Source organism: Carassius carassius, chromosome 22 (genome assembly GCF_963082965.1).
Source record: "Carassius carassius chromosome 22, fCarCar2.1, whole genome shotgun sequence".
In the NCBI taxonomy this organism is placed as follows: domain Eukaryota; kingdom Metazoa; phylum Chordata; class Actinopteri; order Cypriniformes; family Cyprinidae; genus Carassius; species Carassius carassius.
The window spans coordinates 26672033-26696942 of NC_081776.1; the positions used below are offsets into that span (position 1 = coordinate 26672033).

A 24910-nucleotide genomic window follows, 5' to 3' on the forward strand; every position below is an offset into this window, starting at 1 on the left:
ACTCATATTGAAAGCTGAAACTCTATTAATACTGTAAAAAAACTTTCTTTAACCAAGAATCAAAACAATATATCTTATAATGCAAACGTCTATGCAATACAATACATGACACTGGACATGTTACATGTCTCCCACTCTAAATTTAAAAGTGATGTGATGTCAGAATTCATACTCTGCATTTAACACATCATGTGTTCACCCACACAGCAGTGAACACACACACACACCATGAACACACACACACATACGGAGCACTGGGCAGTCATTTATGCTGCAGTCCCCGGGAAGCAGTTGGGGGTAGGGATGCACCAATCATGATTTTTCATGGCTGATTCCGATACCGATTTTTTTTTTTTTTTACAAGAAAACTGGCCGATACCGATTTCCGATTATTTTTTTCTTTAAGCAACAATCAAGAAAGAAGGACAGTATGCATGAAGAACATCTTTATGTGGTATTTAATAGGCCAAACTGGCTTTTGGCTATTGAAAACAATAAACGTAACCATCTGAAATTAACGGCAGTAACTGCACAGTAAGTAGCCTACATTCAATACAAACATAGATGGTACAGAGATCAGCATTTAACTTTTGTTTTTGTTTTGTTCTTATTGAATCAACACACATTCAATAAGATGTTTCTTAATCAGCATTCAGTATTTGTTTTAGGTTTTAAATTTGGTTTTAAATAAAAAAAGGTATTTACAAGTGAGACTAAATAAAAGCATGCTATATAAATAAATTATTCCAAAATGTTAAAATCAAATAATGTTGGTGTGAATAAAACAAAGATGCAAAGTGTTTCATTTGTACTATTAAAAAAAAGGTTAATGATTCACATCTATATTTTTTTACTAGAGCCAATGAAAAATAAATAACTATTGGCTCCAGTTAAAAAAATATAGATGTTAATTGTTACCCTAAAAATGTTTAATTGGATTAATGAAACTTTTTTTCAGTGTGCTACAGCAGGTGATTTTTTTAATCAAATTAATTCGATGTGATTGTAAGGTAAAATAAAAATAATCATCCTATACAGAACTGACGTTTACTTCTGGTTTTTCAAACGTGTATGCAAGTTCTACTTTACAACAAAAAAAACATTTGGTTTTGTCACAGTCTGTTTCGTTTCTCATCCAACCTGCGAGAAGTTGAGCTGAACATCCCTTCACTGTCTACGCTGGTGCAGGGCGCGGACAGATACAGTACGCTCGTGCAACTTCAGTGATCGCAGGAATTTGTGCGCCAGTACACCAACAGCTGTTCACTTCCTGCTATCGGTCTCTCAGATATGTAGCTCTGCACTTCCAGTGCTGAAGCTGCCCGTGTCCTGTGCAGAGATTTCGAAATACTTCCAAACATATGACATGATAGCGAATGATTACAATGTAGCACTTCTGGACAAATCAGCCGAAAAAAGGCCAAAAACCGTCCGATTGCTGATCGCGTATTTTAAGCAAAAACCGTCCGGTTCCGATTGATGTACGGTCAAACAGTGCAACCGTAGTTGGGGTCTGGTGCCTTGCTCAAGGGCACCTCAGTTGTGGTATTGCCGGCCCGAGACTAAATACATAAATAATAAAACAAAATGAGCGTAAACAGATTAGGTGCTCTCTCTTACATGAACCAAGGGGTAGGTAAAACAAACAACAGTAAAATATTTTTTAAATTTAATGGACGAAAGAATGACGCTAGATAAAATTAACATGTGAGCAGGGTGATCATAGACGTATACACACATGCTTTTTAGCTTGGCTCCTTTAATATCACACACAACTTGTGCTCCAAAAGCGTCTGCTGTTGCTAATTAAGCTAAACCTATGCTCTCCATGATGACACAGAGGTTTATTCTCTCCTGTCTCTCACTCTTTGCCTTCCTTCATCTTTCCTTCCCTCCACCAATACCCTCTCATCCTCCTTTGAACCTCCTTCCATCAACACCCTTTCAATCTGTCATCTACAGGCCATATACTTAGCCAGCTACGCCACCTACTCGGACAGCCTCAGTAGCTCATTGGCCTCCTCCTATCTCAGCAGCTCTATACTCTATACTTAATTTAGCCACAGGTTGTCTACAGCAGTTCAACCAGAAGACATACTGGGGCACTCTCGACTCCAAACTCTACTGCTGGAAATTTGCAGCTCAAACATCCCTTAATGCTTACTTTGTGGAGTCCCTCCCATATATATCTAAAGCATGCTCAATTATCGCCCCCCCCCCCGCTTCAACCTCAACCGTCCCTCTCAAGAAAAAATACAGCTTCAACCTCTTATTTGCTGCAGCTCCGCTCTTTTCAGTTATTCCTAAATCCCATCAAACAAATTTATCTAGCAGGCTTTGAAGCTCGGCTCGCTAAAACTGATACAACCAACACCTTCAAATCCTATCCATCCAGTTTTCTAGCAATCCTTCGGAGTCTACTGGAAAGGTCTCTATTACTTTGCTGTACGCCTCACCTTCAGCAGCAGAAGCAGACCTAGGAATTTTGACTTTCTTTATGTAGCACTATACCAGATTTCACCAACAACCACACATTTCCCTTACATTCCCTTCACCTTATGGATAACTTCCTAACATTACACCTCCATCGCACCACTGCGATAAGGATTCCACACTTATCAAGGTTTTCACCAAACTCAGCATTACATTTACAGCAGAAAACCTCAGGGCCTCATACCTCCATTGAGTTTTAGGCATCATCCTTAACCACTTCAGGGCATCTCCACCCTCTACAAAATCCACCAAATCTCACGGTTTCTAGGCCCCCTCAACTGTGCCATCCGGATTATTCCTCAAGGGAAATCCTTCTTGTCCAACCTTTTGTCTAAAGCAGCAGCCATCTCATCTCTCCACAATAGTCATATTAGATGATGCATGCAAATGGAAATGCGCCTCTGGCAACAATTCCTCTCATTCCAGAACAGTATCTTCTATCTCTATAACAGCTATATCTTTCATCTCGAATTCCAACTATACTGATGCAGCACTCTCAACAGGCTTCGATGGCTATTACGGTGAGCGATGTTTTTTCTTTCAAACAACCTCTGGAGTTCAGTTCCCTTAGTCAGCAGTCAAGCACTTTCTCCACCAGATTTATGAAATATACCCCATTATCACAACACCATCCTTTGGGAGCAAGAATGGTCCAGAAAATCAATACCCATCTACTTGGACAATGCAGTGATAGTTAGAATTATTGACAAGGGAAATCATGTTCTGCTGTTGTTATGCAATCATGTACAGGCTCACCTGCCTGACCGCAATTCCTGCTCTGATCATCTTATATGCCGGACACCTCATTCTCCACTAACCTACTTAGCCTCTGCATAATCTCACACAATCATCCTACCAAATTCTGAGACTGATCAAGCTTTAGACTTCATGTTCTCATTAGCATTGTTTGGCATCCTATGATGCTCAGAACTCAATCAAACTCTTCTATATTCAATCCTCCTATCCACTCCTATATTTTGGAGATTACTATCCACTCCTCAGATACTCTCATCTTCACCCTTCAAAGAAGCAAATTGACCAATTAGGAACATAATTTCCCATCTACATCTTCTGTCCATACTCCTGAATTCTTTCCACCCTTGACATGCAGGTCCAGCACTTTCTAAAAATCCAGTCTTCCTTACATAAATTAGAAATGGGCCACAAAACCCTTAACATCAGCAACGAGATGAGGAATATCCAATGAGACTATCAGAACCCTTGGCTGCTGGTCATCTCGACCATACCAAGCCTACATCCGCAACAACATCAAGTTCTCCATTAAGCCCAAGCTTACCTCAGCTCTTCCATCAATTCAAGAAGCCCAAATCAACCTGACCATCATCCTGTCCCCTTTACCTTTTCATCCTCTTTCAACTCATCCCTAACATTCTGAACAATAAACTATTAATTTACATATTTGGTTGTGGTGTGGTCTTGGCATGTGAAAGTATATTATAGTGCTAAAACCACACACAAAATTCAAATACATATGGAGGGAAGGGTTCTAGCAGACCAAACACAGCGATGCAATCTGTGTAGAATAGACATATTGTTACATTTTCCGGAAAGGTGCATGTCAGATGTAGTTTTGATGCAGAAGTATAAATCAGCCTAAATAGCTAATATTAAAATAGCCACAACCAATTGCGCAGTGGCTGAAGATTCGATTAAAACTACTAACACACATGAAAGGTGTTAAAAAAACTACAAACATGGTGGATATGCAAGACAAATAATCAATATCTAACCTGTTGAAAAAATCTTTATGTAATGTTATCCGCATTATATTTAAATTGCAGCAACACTCTGAAATTTATAATGATACATTTGGTTATTAATTTTTAGCAAACATGAGCAGAGTTCTCAGCATGATAGACCTGCAACTGGCAGATCAATGGGCCTCTAAATTTATCTTCAATATAGTAGGAAACTAAATTAAATGAAATATGGATAATATTAACTTTGACAAGATGAGGGGTGGGGCAGGATTGGGGAAGGACCGCGAGTCAGTACTCAAATTTCAGACCGCCTGAAGCACAATGGTGCTGTCAGTACGTAAGTTTTATGTCAAAAAACAACAGATTTTAAATGAACAAAAAATAATGCTCAGGTGAAAACATAACGATCAATTGTTCAATTTTTGACAAAAAAAAAGTTTTAGAAAATAACAAACCTCACATTACAGCCTTATTTCTTTCTTTCTTTTCAATTGTATTCATTTATAGAAAATGATGAGTCAAAATTATACATTATAGGCATTTCAACTGATCCAGAAACCAGTTAAAAAACAACAACAGACAGGCTGGATAAAAGTGTAAATCCACTGTCTGTCAGTAGGTGGCACTTATGGAACAGCAGTTTCCAGGGTAATCTCTGTAAATGGAGCTCCAGCACTGCATATTTTGAATTTAACCTTTTTCTGACACTCTTTTTAGGTCTTGCAGTCTGATTTAATTAAATCTGGTGTGTTTTATTAAAGAGAGATTACTTTATCACATTATTATGTAATTTTCAATGAGTACATTAGCAAACATTTACAAGCACATCATCTCATATTAATAGTTATAAGACTATAAAGTGTTACCAAAAGTATTTGTACAGCCAACTTGAGGCACAATAAAATTAAGCACACATATTAAATTTAACATGTCCTAACAAATACAGGATGCATTTTCACTTTAGTTGTACATTGTATCCTTATACGTAATTGTTAAAATTGTTTCTCAATTCAGGTGTTACTCTGTGGGATAAGAAATTACTGAGTGAAGATTTGGACAGTCATCCACAGCTCATGACAGATTTAAAGTTCAGTAGCTCAGACTCTCTCTCTGATAAGTCTAGTCTCCTGGATGTAAGTGCTTCCCTAAAGGCCAGCTTTTTGGGAGGGTTAGTTGAGGTAGGAGGATCTGCCAAGTACCTGCGGAACACTAAATCTTCAAACCAACAGTCCAGAGTAACAATGCATTACAGTGAAACTTCAAGATTCGAACAACTCACAATGACTCATCTGGGCCAGTTCACCTACCCTCAGGTGTTTGAGCAGAAAAATGCAACTCATGTGGTCACAGCTGTGCTGTACGGAGCTCAGGCCTTCATGGTGTTTGATCGGTCATTAATAGAAGATGAAAACAGGCAGGAGATTCAGGGAGAACTGAATGTCATGGTCAAGAAGATCCCTAAATTTTCAACTGAAGGACAAGGAGCTGCAGAAATGACAGATGAGGATAAGAAGAAGGCTGAGAAGATCACCTGCACATTTCATGGTGATGTCCATCCTGAGCAGAACCCCACCACGTACATAGAGGCCCTAAAGGTGTACAAGAAGCTCCCCTCTCTGCTGAGGGAGAATCCACAGAATGCAGTGCCAATAAAAGTCTGGCTCTATCCTCTGTCTCTACTGGAATCAAAAGCAGCTCAGTTGGTGAGACAAATCAGCATACAACTCATTTCCAACACTGAAGATATAATAGAGCAGCTGGGAGAAGTAGAGAGGAGATGCAAAGACCTGTCCAGAAGAACAAGGGTACTTTTTTTCAGTGACATCAAAGAGAGGCTGCACTCATTTCAGGGTTCATTTAGCAATTACAAGATGGTACTCCAGAAAGCACTGGCCAGAGTCTTGCCTGCTATTCGAGGAGGAGGGATGGAGGAAACATCACTGGCAGACATCCTGAAGATGCACTACCTCTCCCCTTTTAATGCTGGCATGCTTAACCAGTGGTTACATGACACCGAGTTACAACTTGACCTCTTGAGTGTTTACACCAAGACACTGAAGGGGATCCAAATAGAAGATTCAGACAGTCTCATCAGCCTCCTTGATCCTGATATTGATGTTGTGGTGTGCTTGACCTTCACATCTCTGAAATACAAAGACCCATATCTTTCAACCCTGAATGAGTTTCTAAAATCTGACACCTTTAAAGGATTAGATGGGGAAAATAAGTTTTCCCTGACATCTTCTTTCAGAAAATCATTCAACCCTCATGATTTCACTTCAAAAATGAGAGAAAACTTATCTCACTTCAGAAGTTTTTCAGAGGCCAATAAAGATGAAAGGAGAATGCGCTTTATTATTTCTGCAATCTCTGATTCCTCCAGTCCAGGCTCCTCGATCTATCTGTATGAAAAAGGGGTTCTGATAGATAAACAGTTCCAGCCCGTGTCCAAGCCGCCCCGACCAGAAGTGAAGAATGTTCTGGACCAAACTGTGTCCCTGAAACTGCAGAAGTCCCCAACTGGAGAAACAGTGAAGTATAGAGTAGAGTACAAGCAGATGAATGCATATACTGCAGCTGGGGAACAGTGGCTTGTCGTAGACACAGCTGATGAAGACTTTACTCTGACTGGATTGAAATCTGGAAAGCAGTACCTGATCCGCTACAGGATAGTGAGTAAAGTAGGAGTGAGTGAAGCCAGTGATACTGTCAGCCCTACACTCTCTCGAAGTAAGTGTCATCTGCACATTTTTATAAATAATTTCTTTTTTTTATTATTTCCTCAAAACACTTGCTATGTTTAAACGGTCAGCATTTAGAATTATGTTTGGGACTGTATTTAACAGGTGTAACTACCAAACTGTCCTGTTCACACAGAAGCATATACATTATTTGGACAGCTACTATATTAACCACCCATTAGCTGTATTAGGTACACGGTGGGGATAGTACTTACCAACAAAGGCATAATGAAGATGACACACTATGTGAGTGTGGTGATGAGAGCTTTAGGTGATAAGAATGAGAGAAGGTTAGGGTTTTGCTAGGTCTGTGTGCTTGCCATGCATGTAGTCATTTCCTCTGCTTTGGAGTCTTTTTCTGAATTGTTACTGGAGATTTACTTTATTTTTGTTCCATTATTCTCACCACCACCATTTTACAAATTTAACAGAGGCTCAACTGCCAGACACCAATATACGTGAGTGTCTCCTCTCTGGTTCTGTCCTAGCTGACACATGTATACCAACCGGGTTCCATCCCTGTAAAAAAAAAATAACCTTCATATGCTGGTTAGGTATGTTTTGGTTAACCATGGCAGCTGGTTTAAGCTGGTCCTGAGCTGGTTATGAGCTGGTCTTGAACATGACCTGCTCAAACCAACTAAGGACCAACCAAGGACAAGCTTAAACCAGCTGCCATGCTTCAAAACATACCTAACTAGCATATGTATCTCTTAACCGATGTGAAAGAGCTTTTTTTGTCACACTATAAGGTTTTACCTCAGTTTACCTGCTGTGAGTCCAAAGGAGGCTCAAGTTCATATGTCAACATCTTTAATTTCTTTAAATTTTTATTCAAATGTAAACTGATGGGAAATGCTCATGTAGAGCATCGGTTCCCAACAGGGGGGTCCCGGCCCACAAGGGGGCCTCAGCGAGCTCTGTGGGGGGTCGCGTCGTATTTTGCTCAACAACTGTTGAGCAGTGAGCATTAAGGAGAACGATCACATTACATTAGCTAATTGTATCCATGATCCCGTGGCTGACCAAAAATGGACAAATTTGTAATTCGTCCGCCACAAAAACGACCGAGTCCCACTGATTCGCCTACAGCAGCTGATGGTAATGACCCAGGCATACTGGACCCAGGTGAGGAAGCTCCCACCAATTCGGGTCGCAGTATTAGCAGTGCTAGCAATACTGGAAACATGAAATGCCGAAAATACCAATATAGTTACCTGAACTATGGTTTTATTTTATTTTATCGTAGCAAAGAGTCCCTGCCCCAGCCACAGTGCAGTATCTGCGCCAAAGTCCTTGCTAACGAATGCATGAGACTGTCTAAACTAATAAGATTAATATTATTTGTGCATTAACATATCTGGTTATAGTAATAAAAATACAGTTTGTTTGGAAACAAAACATTTTGTCATCCTTGCTGCAAGCTTACAAGAGCTGTAATATCATTAAATGTGAAGGGGGGCCATAAAATATTTTTTGGGGAAAAAGGGGGTCTCAGACAAAAAAAGGTTGGGAACCACTGATGTAGAGGACAGTGACCGGATCTAATACTTTCGAATGACACACTGGTTATATTACTGTTTCTCTGATGTATTGAATCAATACATGAAAACGTGTGACACAATGAGATGCACATGTGCAGTTTAGCTCTCCTTTGTTTGAGATGACAGGCAAGTCCAGAGGGGTATTTTATTTTATAAATATCTAAACATTCTTGAATCAAGATGTATTTACTTGAGAATCAAGATGACTTAAGATATGAAGTCCTGTTTTTTTTTTTTTTAATATTAAAATGTTGTTGTTTTTTTTTGCTTAAAACAAGAACAATTATCTGGAAATGGTGTAAGAAAAATAATCCTAATTCAAAGGCGAAACAAAACAACTCTTGAGTAAGAGTAAAAAGTATCAAATGTAACACACACACACACACACATATAGTGTACTTTCTCTCTCTCTCTCTCTCTCTATATATATATATAGTTTAGTCATAAAACTCTAGATGGTGCAGGCTTACAGGTTGTTTAAGTAACTGATGATAATTAGAGAGTTACACCACTTGGAACAAGCTGATTACTTATATTGCTGCCTTGCATTTATATGGCTGGCTAGTATTCACTAGAGATTTCTGCAGCACACTTTCAGAGTTTCTCTTTCTGCTTTGATTACTGCTTTGCACACTCTTGGCATTCTCTTGATGAGCTTCAAGAGGTAGTCACCTGAAATGGTCTTCCAACAGTCTTGAAGGAGTTCCCCGAGAGATGCTTAGCACTTGTTGGCCCTTTTTTTTTCACGAAAATAAACCGAGAGAAAACGAGTCGGTACTGATCATTTTAATTTTAGGATGTAGCCTTCTGTTTCTGAAGCACAATTCACCTAAACCATAATTACAAAAGTTATGAGATAAAAGATAATTTTCAATAAAAAAAAAAAGATTTTTATTTTTATTTTTGAAACATATCTATCAGCCAATGATAACTATAAATAATACGTTATAATTATAATAATAGGCCGGAGTCCCCCAGGGCGGAGCGGAAGACCACCACACCCCTGTGGTCAAGGCGGAAGCCCCCCAGGGCGGAGCAGAAGACCACCACAACCTTGTGGTTGAGGCCAGAGTTCCCCAGGGCGGAGCAGAAGACCACCACCACCATGTGGTCAGGGCGCAAGGCCCCCAGGACGGAGCAGAAGACAACCACCCCCCTGTGGTCAAAGCGGAAGCCCTCCAGGGCGGAGCAGAAGACCACCACATCCCTGTGGTCGATGCACAAAGCCCCCAGGGCGGATCAGAAGCCCACCACCACCATGTGGTCAGGGCGCAAGGCCCCCAGGACGGAGCAGAAGACAACCACCCCCCTGTGGTCAAAGCGGAAGCCCTCCAGGGCGGAGCAGAAGACCACCACATCCCTGTGGTCGATGCACAAAGCCCCCAGGGCGGATCAGAAGCCCACCACTTCCGTGCGGCCGGATCAACGGGAGGACGAGACTCTGGTAATTCCATGGTGTCTCTACTGGACTCCAGAAGATCGGTGCTGGCCTGACACTGCTCATGAAGATCATTGGTGACTTGCATTTGCTCATGAAGATCAATGGTGACTTGCCTTTGTTCATGAAGATCAGAGGTGACTTGCCTTTGTTCATGAAGATCAGAGGTGACTTGCCTTTGTTCATGAAGATCAGAGGTGACTTGCCTTTGTTCATGAAGATCACCGGTGACTTGACTCAGTCCTTGAAGATCACCGGTGACTTGACTTGACTCTGAAAGGTCAACGGTGACTAGCCCTGACTCTGGAGGATCAGCGGTGACTAGACTTGACTCTGGAGGGTCATCTGGAACCCGACTCGACTCTGGAGGGCCATCTGGAACCCGACTCGACTCTGGAGGGCCATCAATGACTAGCCCTGACTCTGGAAGGTCATCGGTGACTAGCCCTGACTCTGGAAGGTCATCGGTGACTAGCCCTGACTCTGGAAGGTCATCGGTGACTAGCCCTGACTCTGGAAGGTCATCGGTGACTAGCCCTGACTCTGGAAGGTCATCGGTGACTAGCCCTGACTCTGGAAGGTCATCGGTGACTAGCCCTGACTCTGGAAGGTCATCGGTGACTAGCCCTGACGCTGGAGGGTCATCGGTGACTAGCCCTGACGCTGGAGGGTCATCGGTGACTAGCCCTGACTCTGGAGGGTCATCGGTGACTAGCCCTGACTCTGGAGGGTCATCGGTGACTAGCCCTGACTCTGGAGGGTCATCGGTGACTAGCCCTGACTCTGGAGAGTTCCCTGGCACCTGACTCGACTCTGGAGAGTTCCCTGGCACCTGACTCGACTCTGGAGAGTTCCCTGGCACCTGACTCGACTCTGGGGAGTTCACAGGCACCTGACTCGACTCTGGGGAGTTCACAGGCACCTGACTCGACTCTGGGGAGTTCACAGGCACCTGACTCGACTCTGGGGAGTTCACAGGCACCTGACTCGACTCTGGGGAGTTCACAGGCACCTGACTCGACTCTGGGGAGTTCACAGGCACCTGACTCGACTCTGGGGAGTTCACAGGCACCTGACTCGACTCTGGGGAGTTCACAGGCACCTGACTCGACTCTGGGGAGTTCACAGGCACCTGACTCGACTCTGGGGAGTTCACAGGCACCTGACTCGACTCTGGGGAGTTCACAGGCACCTGACTCGACTCTGGGGAGTTCACAGGCACCTGACTCGACTCTGGGGAGTTCACAGGCACCTGACTCGACTCTGGAGTGGAGAGATCACAGGCACCTGACTCGACTCTGGAGTGGAGAGTTCACAGGCACCTGACTCGACTCTGGAGAGTTCACAGGCACCTGACTCGACTCTGGAGGGTCAACTGGCACCTGAATCGACTCCGGAGGGTCAGCTGAGACTCTCATCCTGTGCAGCGGCGCTGGGCAAGCAGCCATCTTGGGCCCTGACTCTGGACAGGCGGCCATCTTGTACTGTGGTGCTGGGCTGGCGGCCATCTGGGGTTGTGGCGCTGGACTGGCGGCCATCTTGTACTGTGGCGCTGGACCAGTGGCCAATTTGGGCATTGGCGCTGGGTTAACGGCCATCTTGTGCAGTGGCGCTGGACTGACGGCCATCTTGTGCTGTGGCGCTGGACCAGTGGCCAATTTGGGCATTGGCGCTGGGTTAGCGGCCATCTTGTGCAGTGGCGCTGGACTGACGGCCATCTTGTGCTGTAGCGCTGGACTGACGGCCATCTGGTGCTGTGGCGCTAGGCTGACGGCCATCTTGGGTTGTGGAGCTGAACCAGTGGCCAATTTGGGCATTGGCGCTGGGCTGGCGGCCATCTTGGGCTGTGGCGCTGAAACACAGTGGCCAATTTGGGCATTGGCGCTGGGTTAGCGGCCATCTTGTGCTGTGGCGCTTGGCTGGTAGCCATCCTGGGCAGTGGTGCTGGACTGGCGGCCATCTTGGGTTGTGGCGCTTGGCTGGTTGCCATCCTGGGCAGTGGTGCTGGGCTGACGACCACCCCGCCGGAAGAGACAGAAGTGGCTGGGGCATCACACCGAAGCCGATGCTGCAGGTAGCGCACGAATTCCCAGAATTCCAGTGTCTCTAACTGCGCCATCTCCTCCTGAGACACTGGATCATCCAGCCCGCCATTAAAATAGTCCTTGAGGGCCGCATCGTTGTAGCCCATGCCCTCGGCCAGGGACCAGAACACCTGAGCCAGGGCACCCACTTCATTACCCTCTTGGCGGAGGGCAATCAACCGAAGGTACTTGGTTCGCCGCTCCGCCATCTTGGCTGGGGAACGGAAAAATGACATACCGCTGATTCCTAGTGTGACGGAGTCGTTCTGTCACGGCAGGGATCCAATGAGGCACGGAGATAGAACCAATAGCAGGTAAGTCATTTATTAAAGGGTAATCCACAGGGGTAAACAGTCCAGGCAGGGTCAAAACCAGAATATCCAAACAAAACATAAACTAAACAAGAAGACAAGACAAGGGCACGAACTGACGGACATGAATAAACACCGACTCCGTGACACATACTAAGACAGACCAGGTTATATACACATGGAGAGACAAGCACTAATGGGAAACTGACAGGGTGTGATGATAGGTAATTAGTGACAGCTGGGTGCAATAATTAAGCAGGGACGTGAGGAATGTGATTAATGAAGTGAAAGACACCGTGGGAAAAGAGAACATCTAGTGGACGCCCAGGGAACACAACCCAGACACTGTGACATATACAAAGTAAACTTTATCATTCAGCTGAACTGTGCAAATTTATTTTAGACACTTCACGTCTTATTTAATTCATGCGATAAATGCATGTCCCTTCTGAGCTGGGCTATGACTAATTTCACGGGGGGAAAAAGCTGAAAAAAAATTAGGTATTGTCTTTTTTTTTTATCAGCTTCATATTATAAGAAGGATACATTATACAATCTATCCTGCAGTCATCATGGTGAGATTATGTTTCTTTAATAAAAAAAATAAAATAAAAAAAGAATCGAAAACAACAGTGAGAAATCGATTCCCATAGATTTCAAGACCAGGAATTGGCCCTAGCGAGACGTGAATTTAAATTGTATTTATTTACAGAGGTATATGATGTCACACTTATCAGTGTGTGAAGACGATTTTTTTTAATGTAAGTGTTGAGATGATCAAAGGAATGTAGTCCAACCTCACAGAACTTTCTGTTTAAATCTGATTTGGCAGTATTAACATTGCATTACAAAATTAATTTGAAGCCAGAGGAAGTTGTATCCAGAAACACGAAAAACGCAGGCTGTAGGTGGCCCCAGTGACATTATCACACTGAATAACCAACTGGATGGGGACATGTTTCCATCCCTGAAAACTCGTATCCATGCAGCCATAACTACACTGCCGGTAGTTGTAGCTGTGAATGGTTGTTTAGTGCACTACGTCAGCTCCACACCTGGCTCAGAGGAACAATTCTTCAAAACAGACTACCCTCATCTGGCTCTTATATCATCAGTGGAAAGGGATATCCTTTGGTTGCATAGACCAGGACAAACATATTGACAGTTAATGAAACCATCTAAAAAATAAGTGGGCTACAAAGGGGAATACTAGTGAAATTTCATAAATTTTTGTATTACAGAAAAACATTCAGTTAAACAATTAAATTATTTAATACATTTTAAAAACAAGTAAATATCTTTCAGAATTAATACAGGGAAAAGAAAAAAAAAGTTGTATTTCATGTTGTAACTGCAGCGTGTAATGCAGAGATGATGTTGGTTGTTGGCACAGCAACAACACAGGGCAGTGTTATCAGCAACAGTAGCAAGGGCTAAGCCCCATAAAACTTCAATCCTATAACTGCCCCTTTTGAAGATGTAATTTAATAAGTCACATTGTGTTTGTTTACTGACTGAATGTGACACTGCTCTTGTCTGTTGATTTCCACAGTCACCGACTGGACCAGGAACGACTTCCTACAATGTAAGTCACCAAGAAAACAAGCAAAGCAATGTTGATCATATAAATGTGATGATTGGAATGATGACACAGACACGCTCACTCACACTCACAGCTTAAGTGATTGTTATTGTGTTATAAATGTATTCAGATGCCTGTTTTTCTCACACTGGATCCAAACACTCAACTCATTCTCAAGGGCACAATTGTACATTTGCGGAGGGGTATGAACGATCAGTGTTGGCAGTGTATTCTAGTCCCTAACACTAACTCCCAATGCATTAACTAGCTTGGGCATGGCATGATACAAACTCTTCAGGGGTGAAAAAAGTGACAAAGCCACCCACCCCCAACCCATTTGAAAAAATGAAAAGTCGAAATGTAACGTTGCTCCCTTTTTAGTTTGGAAATTGCATATTTTCAATTTTACTTATAAAGTTAATTAATGGAAAATTTCCAATGTTTAAGTGCAAGATTTCTGCCACCTGGTAGAAATATGAATACTATTGAAATGAATTTCATGATATCCCACTATAACCACTAGATGGCAGCAGAGGATAATTAATTGTCACATTTATCATTTTCCACTCCATAATATAGCTTTACTATGGAGTGTGTGCAAGAGTGTTAGCATTAAGTTGCTGGCCACAGCACACTTAACAAGCACCAGTGTCTCTATAACAAGGGTTTCTGAATTCTACATAGACCCCTTTAACAGTCAAATATCAGCATTTTAAAAATAATATTTAATCATTTAGCAGACGCTTTTATCCAAAGCAACTTACAAATGAGAACAACAGAAGCAGTCAGATCAGCAAGAGAACAACAACAGTGTACAAGTGCCATGACAAGTCTCAGTCTAGTACAGAACCAAGTGGTTTTTTTTCAATAATAGAATAGAATAGACAAGAAAAGGTAAGTGCTAGTATTAGTTGGTCAAGTGCTGGTGAAAAAGATGAGACTTTATGACGATTAGAGTTTTTTTTGCCTCTTGCCCTAATTTTGTGCGCCACGTAAACGCATTAAGCTGCTTTCTGTCAGCTTACTAAAGTGCGTATGTGTGATATGTGACATGAACACATTGTTAGTGCAGATTTAAGCACATCCAATTTTCTAAGTAGTATCTGAAAAAAAAAAATAGAACCCTACATTAGAAAAAATGAAAAAAAAGGAAAAGACTGCTATAAATCATTGTTCACTGTAACTTCCTCTAGAGGCAGAAAACCCAGAAATACATAATTTAAAGGCGTCATATGATGTTGCTAAAAAGAACATTATGTTGTGAATTTGATTCAAGGCAATGTGTTTCTGCGGTTTAAGGTTAAACAAACACATTGTTTTACACATAATGTACATTAATGTTGCTCCTCTATGCCCCACAAAAACCAAACTAAACACACATGACTACTACTACATCCAGTAGGGACGTAATTACTGATTATAATGACGCATTGCGTATTGCGCTGGATGAACATAAAACCATGTCTGCATTTGTGATCGGAGAAACTACAAACAAAAATCCCTACTTTACACTGCTTAAAACTTGTGTCTGAATCATCAGTGGCACATTCTTTAAATATAAAAAACGTACTTACAGGCTTTTAGTCAGAAGAACCAGACTGTCCTTGCAAAGTTGGAACTGCCCAACTTTATATAACAGCCTTTGAGCACAGAAGCATTGTAGGCTAGTCTCCAGGTCCTCTATAAAATGTGCTGCACACATCTGAATATTCGGGTTGAACTCTGCTGGAACAGTGTTGTAAATACAACCTGTACAAGGGCTGCAACAACTAATCGATAAAATCGATTATAATCTATAATGAAAATCATCGACAACGATTCTCATTATCGATTAATCGGTTCTGCCGATATTTCTACAAATATTAGAGGAAACAGAATGAGCTCCTGCAGGAAAAGTACTTGATCCAAGCTGGCCAAAACATGATAAATCTTTAAGTAACAAGCTGTTGTTTTAGCATAATGGCTTGCCTGTCAGGCGCTTTTACAGATGTGTGCATCCTCGGCTCAAAAAAAGTTTAGTTAATGGTCATATCTGTTAATGTCATAAAATTCATGCAAGCCTTTCCATTTTTTCATAAAGGCCCGTCCTGACAGTCTGCATTAAGTTGAAATCTTAGTGAAAGAGCGCTGGTGCAGCGGGTACGGGCGTTAACAGATGGAACACAGAGAGGTGAGGGAGAGAATATTCAGCGCAAAAAGATGAATTGTGCTGAAATCTCTGTTAATTGACATTTATATTTAGGTTAAAATATAAATTCAATATGCATATAAAATATTCAATAAAAATATAAGTCAATATGCAGTGTGAGTAATTTCTGAGAGTAGGAACTGTGAAGGGACAGCAGCGTGTAATTGTCTGAATATAAATATCAGCCACTTTTACAGGTTAAAGAAATTACAGTAAGAGGAGATTGTTTTAATCTTTGATATAGCCTACAGTGATTAGCAAATTTATTAAAACAAATTTAGGTGAGGTTTTTAACCAATATTTTAAGGTGTGTGCCCCTGCTGCTCTTAACTAACAGTATTGGTAATTACGAAAATTAATTTTTTAGCTTTCTGTATTGGTTAGACATCCAATATGTGTAAGCTTTTTATTAACAGTAGTAAACAATTTTTAATGCTATAATATAATTATTGCTGGAAGGCAGAAAAAAATTGTTAAGTGCTTTATACCGTTTTTTTATTTTATTTTATTAAAATAATTAGTCAAAAGTAGGTAAAGGTGGCAAATTTTTCTGTTATTATGTGAAATACAGTTAAGTTGTTTCAGTTTGTTATTTGTCCAAAAATTACAATAACATTTTTTGATTATTTTTTTTTTGACAGATTCATAAAATATTTGTTTTCTCTAGTGGTGGGCCGTTATCGGCGTTAATGTGAGACTCTTATCGGGCGATAAAAAAATATCGCCGTTAATCTGTTCTCAAAGTTGGGTTGAGAGCTGGGTCTATACTAAGCAAGCTATGATGACTTTTACCTTGATATTTTAGTGCGGATGTATACCTAGCCGAATCTGTAGGGGGCGAGAACGAGTCTTTAAACCTACTGTGAAATTACCACATAAAACGTGATGTGCTAACACGGTGCACACGCAGAGAGAGAGGCACATATCACAGACAGCGACACTGAACCAAGCTCTCTTCTGCGAAGTCCTCCTGGAAGTCCTTCCTGCACCCGAACGAACAAAAACAAATAGCAGTTTCAATAAACAAAAAGATGTGAAAGAGTCCAATTCAGCATCACGGTGTTCTGTTGTTCAGGGATGTGTATTATATTGGATGCGTTCATCGTCTCTTAAAGTGACCGCGCCTAATTTAGCTATATAGCTGCTGTAATGTTAATCCAAGAAAATGAAAGAAAAATCACTCACTGCTCTTGACTGAATTACTTTGTAGTTTTAACAAGAATTTATGCACAGGCAAACCAAAATTTATTCAGACACCAGATATAATTTTTGATATATTTGACGAGTAGGTACAGGACACTATAATACATTTATGTAAGTGAGTAGGCTATAGCAAAATTAAGTGAACTGTGACATATTACACCCAAAGAATCTTCATACAGTGAACTACTAGTGAAATTGATAAAACAACAAAAATTATTCAACACCTTATAAAGCACCATTTATTGCTTATGTGTTTTTCTTTTTTTTCAACTCGGTACGTAAACGATCGATCACCTGGAACGCACTGACGGACCGCAACCAGGTGAACGCTGGAATCCGCTAACATTGGTGCGTAAAAAAATTCGAAACGCACACACACTGCAGACGGATTATGTGTGAAACAGGCGTGAGGTTGTTTGCACCTTGTGCAATGTGGAATTAGTTTACAGCTTTCTCAAGCAGTTTGTGATGCATTTTGGAAACAGGAGATGAGCCCCTGGTCTAATGCACCACCTGTCTTGAGAAACCCGTTCTAAAAGACTTACTTTTGTAGTCATTATTTTATTTGGGAAGCACACATATTCTGAATGTTTTCGGCAGAATTCAAATGAGCCATTTTAATCTAGATTAATTCCAAGATTACAGTGAGATTAATCTAGATAAAAAAATTAATCTATGCCCACCATTAGTTTTCTCTATTATGACAGGCAGTCTAATAAATTAAACACTGTATGTTTTCATATCATTCAGTTGGCACATAAGAAAAATGGGCTGACTTTGGATTAGTGTGTTTTTTTTTGTCAGTAAAAGTAAAATAAAGAAAATTGAGATTTTGACCTGATTAATCGATTAATCAAAGACAAAATTATAATCGGCCAACTAATCAATTATCAAAATTAACCACTGATTTCTAGTTGTGTTCTCTTATGGAAGGCAAAACAAAGTAGTTTCGCTTACACAACAAAACACAGTGGCTTGAAAGAGGAATGGCCGGCGGTTTGAGAATGGCGAGGCTGGCAGATTCGACAAAGGAGTGGCTAGCGGACTTGTGGCAACCACATGTGACGACCCCGGGCTGGACTCCACTTCGCCCATGGTGAAAGCAGATTTGGCGATCCACAGCACAAAGTTGATGTATTTCCTCAGCGACCAGCACGCATCAGCTCTAGGCATGACGAAGACCAAACAAAGTAGTTTAGCTTTCACAATAAAACACATGGCATTGGCAGCAACAATACTACAACCGAGAATAAACGTTATGCCTTCTTTCTTTGCGTGAACATTTAGGCGGTGTTATGCAAATTTTCCCACACAGTGACATAGACATGTGGGCACGTGTTTAACCGAGGGATTTTATGAAGGCATTGACAAGTCTTAACATTTTTTAAGAATATCTCTTTGGATTTGAAACTTTAGTCTTTGCAACTTTACAGATCTTCTTTATGCAAAAAGAGCTTGTAACACTCCAAAGAGAAAAGAAAAATTTAAATTGCATCATATGATCCCTTTAAAACAAAATGTAATAAATCTGCAATTCTTTAGACTGTATTCAGTTTTTTGTCCCACCTGTTTACATTACAATTAAGAAATGACTTGTATTCGATATCTGCATTTACATAAATCCTCATTCAGACAGAATGATTCCATTGATGATCACTTTCTGTGACATGGCTGACCCTTTGGGGTGTTGAAATTTAATACCCTCTATTCCCTTTGGGTTGTAAAACCACCCAGGCTTGGGACCTGAGTTAATGCAAATTCCAATTGTTAGTTCCTGTCTCCATCTCGGGGATGTTTGTCTTGGTCTGAGGTATTTAAACGATTGCAGCAAGAGGATCAGGGTGATTTCTGTAGCCAGAAAGCCTGTAGTGTGTTTGTTACATTTGATGTTATTCTGTTTTACTCTGTAATTATTGACTCTAGTAGATTACGTTGAATCCTTGTTAGCGACATGAGCACCCGAATGCACAAATTAATATAAACTAAAGAGTTTAACCAGAATAATCAAATGTCAGAAGAATAGGCCTACTAATTAGAAACAGACGTACAACCAATTTGCATTCCAACCTAAATTTGAGGTCAGATTAAATAATAAAATGGAGTCAGATTTGAGTTTAACCTAAATTAAATAACTCTACGCGCTGAAAGACCGAACACGCAAGAAACCTTCATCCAGCCCCGGATACCTTCCTTGGGCCGAGTGCCTGGACCTTACAATGACTACTTTTGATTAAGTTCAAACACGTAACAGGACCTAGAGCACTTTTTGGTAAAGAAATTGTTGGTTTATATTAGATTTATCATGTAAGTACTCTGATGGTACACAGCAGTGGCCAGTAAGTTAGGCTTTACATGTAACTTGTGGTTGGTGTCCAGAATGTTATACTTTATATTAAGTGGAGAGTTCCTGAGGAGTTAACATGTAAGTACACAGATCCAACTCCTTCCACTTTACATATCGCTAAACCTACCCATCTCCACCCACTTAATCCCATTTCCACCCCTAAACTTACCCATCTCCAACCCCTAGATCAAGTGGTACCAATTATTCTTATGCATATTGTTTTTCAAAATGTAGTTGTATAATTGCTGTTACATGAGTACTTAGTGAAGTGAAAAAAGTGTTGTTACCAATGTTCTGTTACACATTTGTAGGGTTGTTACATGTGTGTAGTCGCAGAAATGTTACAACTGTAGATACAATGTACAAATGTGTACTTACATAGTAACTAAATGTGTACATAGTATGTAACCACAGTGTAAGTATACAGGTATTAGCGACACTTAACTGTACACGCCTATGGAGACACAGCCTGACAGAATGGGCGGAGCCATCTGGCTATATAACCCATTGGTTCAATTATTAATGCACTGCACAAACCAATGTTCCTTCAGTTCAGGAGAAAAAAAAAGGCTTTTTCCCATAGCGTCTTTTAGATGCAGTAATCGTTCCTGTATGTCAGGGAACCGAGGTTATATTAGTAAAGGAGTTAATTTACTCCTCCTCCACTAGTTTTAGGCCCCGATAAAACAGAACATGTTTTTTTGCTGTGAGATAAATATAATTAATGTTTTACAAATTAAAAAGCAGATGGTGGTATATCAAAGATGAGAAAACATCCACCTTTCATTATTGCATACCTCAATTCTTTCTTCAGTTGATTATGTGGTTCACCGTCAATATTTAGTCAGTCTACGGCGATCTCTTCATTCAAACACATACCAGTCAAATAGAGTTGATTTTGTTCTGACTGCTATTTATAAGATCACAAGGGTTGTGACTGTCATACGAGATGCTTAGAGATTTCTGCATGCATGTTTTATTAACGTTACTTGGTAATATAATTTATAAATATCTCTACAATTTAACAGTGTAATTATGGTAGGCTTGCATTAATTAAAAAATCTGTGCACATTTCCATGCCCTGTGTTTTTATTCATATTTATCTGTTTTGTAAAAAAAATCTGTTGCAAATCATTGTCTGTAAGCAGTGCATGTATATTTTCACGATTCATACACACAAACACATGGCTGTAGTGTTAGTTGTTGTTCTAAATGTCTCTGTTCTTGTGTTCAGATGCCTGTTTTCTCACACTGGATCCAAACACAGCAAACACTCAACTCATTCTGTCTGAGGAGAACAGAAAGGTGACACATGTGAGCGAGAGACAGCCGTATCCTGGTCATCCAGACAGATTCGATCATGTGCCTCAGGTGTTGAGTAGAGAGAGTGTGTGTGGACGCTGTTACTGGGAGACTGAGTGGAGTGGAGATTATGTATCTATATCGGTGTCATTTAAGAGCATCAGCAGGAAGGGAGCATGGGGTGTTACTTTGTTTGGAGGTGATGATCAAGCCTTAGGTTTGATCTGCTCTCCCTCCAGATACATATTAAAACAAAATGACATACACACTGACCTCCCTGTGAAGCCCGTCAGCAGGAGAATAGGAGTGTTTGTGGATCACACTGCAGGAACTCTGTCCTTCTACAGCGTCTCCAGAAACACTATGAGCCTCATCCACACAGTCCAGACTACATTTACTCAGCCGCTCTATCATGGGTCTTATGTTGGTCTTGGATCATCAGTGAAACTGTGTTGATGATTCAGAAGAGACTGACGAGATATTCTACCCATAATGCTTTTAGCTGCATGATAAATAAGTAACAGTGATGTAATGGAGTGTATTCATTAATACTGCAGCTAAACTTCTGTCACTGAAATAACAGTCTGAATAAATGTGTCAGAAATCATCATATAAACCGTAAGATCAGTGTGTGTGTGTGTGTGTGTACCTACTTAACCGTATTTTGGGGACAAATTTGTACCTGACAAAATCTACAAAAACCTCCCTTTGGGGATGTACTCATTTGTAAAACTGATATAAAATTTAGGTAAACAAAGTAGTTTTTTGAAGTTGTAAAAATGCAGAAAGTTTTCTGTAAGAGGTAGGTTTAGGTGTAGGGTTAGTGTAGAGCAGGGTTTCCCAAACTGGGGTTCACGAACCCCCAGGAGGGAATTGCAGGGGGTTGGTGAGTTGATGACAAGCAGATAATTAAAATATTATTTAAAAAAATAATAATAATAAAAACAAATAATAGGCTATGTGATATTAAAATAAAAAATCAGAATAGAACTTGCTAACAAAAACATATAATATTTAATACATAATTAATTTGTGTCATGTGACCGTGGTTTTTTTGTCGTCATGACATCAAAGTCACGCAAAATGGACAAGTTAATTTCATACACAAAATAAAAGAAAATTCCCAGAAGGTCCAAGCTCAAGCCAGCATAAAAAAGTACCAAAGCGAGAATAGCACCGTAAGTATAATGAGGACTATATCAAATTTGGATTTACATCCATAGACGGTGTTAATGGCAAGCCCGTTCACATGTGCGTTGTATGTATGGAGAAACTGGCAAATAATTGTATGAAACCAGCTTTTTTAGAAGACATTTTGAAGCAAAACATGAAAACTTGTCGACAAAACCAACTGAATTTTTCCAGGCAAAGCTGGACAGTTTAAAACAACAGCATAAGCTGATCATTAAAACAGCCACTGTGGCCATGAATGCCCTGAAGGCTTCTTATTCAGAATCACAGCACATTGCCAAATGCAAAAAGTACCATACAATTGCAGAGTCTTTGATTATTCATGCCACAGTTGATATATGCGTAATATATGTGTAAAAAATAATAAAAAATACAATAACACTGTTAACACTGTTTTCAGGAGAATTTCAGAAATGGCAGATGACATTGAAGCAAAGCTACTTATAGACTTAAAAATGCGCTGCAAGTTGGTGAGTCTGTAGATGTTGCAAGTCAAGCCGAACTGCTGGTTTTTATTCATTATGTTTGGGAGAACATAATCAATGGAGACGTTTTGGGGTGCTTTATCCGGCCAGAAAGAACAGCAGGAGCTGAGACTTTTGACGGAATCAATTGATTCATGACATCAAAAGGACTTAGTTGGGAGAACTGCATCGGCATATGCACCGACAGAGCTAAAGCAAAGACAGACTCAAGGAAGGGATTCATTGCAAGAGATAAGCAGTTGTCACCCGATATTGTGGCAACGCATTGTGTTTTACACAGAGAAGCTGTCACATCTAAAGAACTTTGCCGGGATCTGAATGAAGTGCTTATTTCTGATGTTAAAATTGTCAACAAAATGAGCTGCACAATGAGATTGTTCAGTTTTTATGCGATCAGAATTCGAACTTGGCCACACACTTCAAGGACCCTGCATGGAACACAAAACTTGCATACTTGGCAGATGAACTGAATAAACTTAACCCTAGTATGCAGGGTCCCCATACAAAGATCATGGACCTGTCCGACAAAATCAACGGATTTACAGAAGGTTTGACGCTGAATAGAACGTGTGAGAAATGGAGTAACACGTTTGCTACACAGAGCTGAATGATGGAGAAAGAGTGGACATCTCTCATACAATCTGTTCTTGTTGATGGTTTCAGAAAATACTTTGGTGATGTGGAAAATGACTTGAAAACAGACAAATACTGGATCAGAGATCCATTTACAAATGTCAGTACTACAAACATTCCTCATATTTTAATTGTAACAGAGGAGGACAAGTTGATTGTTATTATCAATGAGTTTTCTGCTTTAGAATTTCCAGAATTGTTGACATGATATAAAATCATTTTGTCAACATATCCAGAGCTTACACAAAAGGCACTAAAGATATTCTTGGCTTTTGCAACTACATACTTGTGTGAGAGTGGGCTCCATTAAAACAAAGCAAAGAGCAAGGCTTGATGTCAAAGATGAGATGAGATGAGGATGTGCCCCCAGGTTTGATGATTTGTGCAAGGCTCACCAAACACACTTGTCACACTGAATGTCTACCAGTGTATATAAATGTTATTTCAATTACAGTTTTACTTTTTTTTAGTAAAGTAAAGAAATTTTACAGGTTTATTAAAATGTAGTGTAAAAAGGTGAAACCTTAAATGCATAATAAGAAAACCCCCATTTGGGAAAATAAAAGATTTCTAAATGATAGTCCAGTGTGAAAAAAAGGTCATGTGTAAAAAAAGTTATTTTACATTATGTTATTTGAATTGTACTTATAGGAATTTTATGTTCAAATGTGTTACACTGTAAAAAGTGAGCATGGGTCTAAGTTGGATTACTGGAACTATTTGAGTCTATTTACTTCGTATTTCTGCTTTCCTAATCGTAACTGATTATTGTACACATTCAACTTGAGCGCATAGAAATTCACAGATGCTCAAATATCTCACTTTCACCCAAAGTATAATTTCCCTTTAAAATGATCTCCGTGTCAGACGTTTTTTTTCTGACGTCATGACGCACGAGCCCGATTTTAACTTCTGTTGCTCAACTGACAACCGCCATTTTTTTCTCTCCGGACTCGGATGAAAAAGGTAGGTTGGAAGTTTATTTTAATTAATATACTCGAAAATTAAACTTTTGGATGTATGTTTTAGTTGTTTATGAGTTTATTGATGTTGTTTGTGAACATGAATACTAACGCAATCGTAATTAACCGAATTTTTGAACGTACGTTTGTGATATAGTGTTACTGAACATGTTCTATGTATACAATATGTTGCATTTACTCGTTTGTTTTATAAAAATGTGTTCAGTTTGGATCTTGGGAGTGTGTGTATAAAATTATTTTTTAAATTGATGCCTCCTTAAGTTAACGTTAACCGTCTGTGCGAGCGAGATATTGGAAATGCGTTGGGCGGGAAGTGCTCGGAGAGCGGGATAAAATGCTCGAATTGGATTTCCTGCAGTAAAGTATTGAGTATGCTTTTATTGTAATGTTTATCTGTTCTTTTATTTGTCTTTGAAAGCGTTAGCTCTGATTTATTCATCGATACACTTTCTCGCCCAGAAATATAATGATGATGAAAGTCATTGGGTTAGGGTGACCATATGCGCAGGTCATACGGTACACGTCCCAGCCATGATTTTAATAATGCCTAAAACATCCAGAGCAGATTGACCAATAACAGTCGTGGGGCTGCGTGTGAGAAGGTGAGATCTAGAGGGAACGATCAAAGTGATGCAAATATGCGTTTGTTCGTTTGATTGACTTGAAG

General features: G+C 40.3%; 1 protein-coding gene across 1 annotated transcript in view; it reads left to right on the forward strand.

Moving 5' to 3' along the window:
- LOC132099176 (stonustoxin subunit beta-like) overlaps positions 1-21567 on the forward strand; it is a 30932-nt gene extending 9365 nt beyond the window's left edge. Inside the window, exons 3-5 of the mRNA XM_059505627.1 lie at positions 5229-6944; positions 13885-13917; positions 20884-21567. Of these exons, the coding sequence (XP_059361610.1) occupies positions 5229-6944; positions 13885-13917; positions 20884-21407 (2273 nt within the window). The 3' untranslated portion in view covers positions 21408-21567. The remainder of the gene's footprint in view (positions 1-5228; positions 6945-13884; positions 13918-20883) is intronic.
- The last annotated feature ends 3343 nt before the right edge of the window (positions 21568-24910 follow it).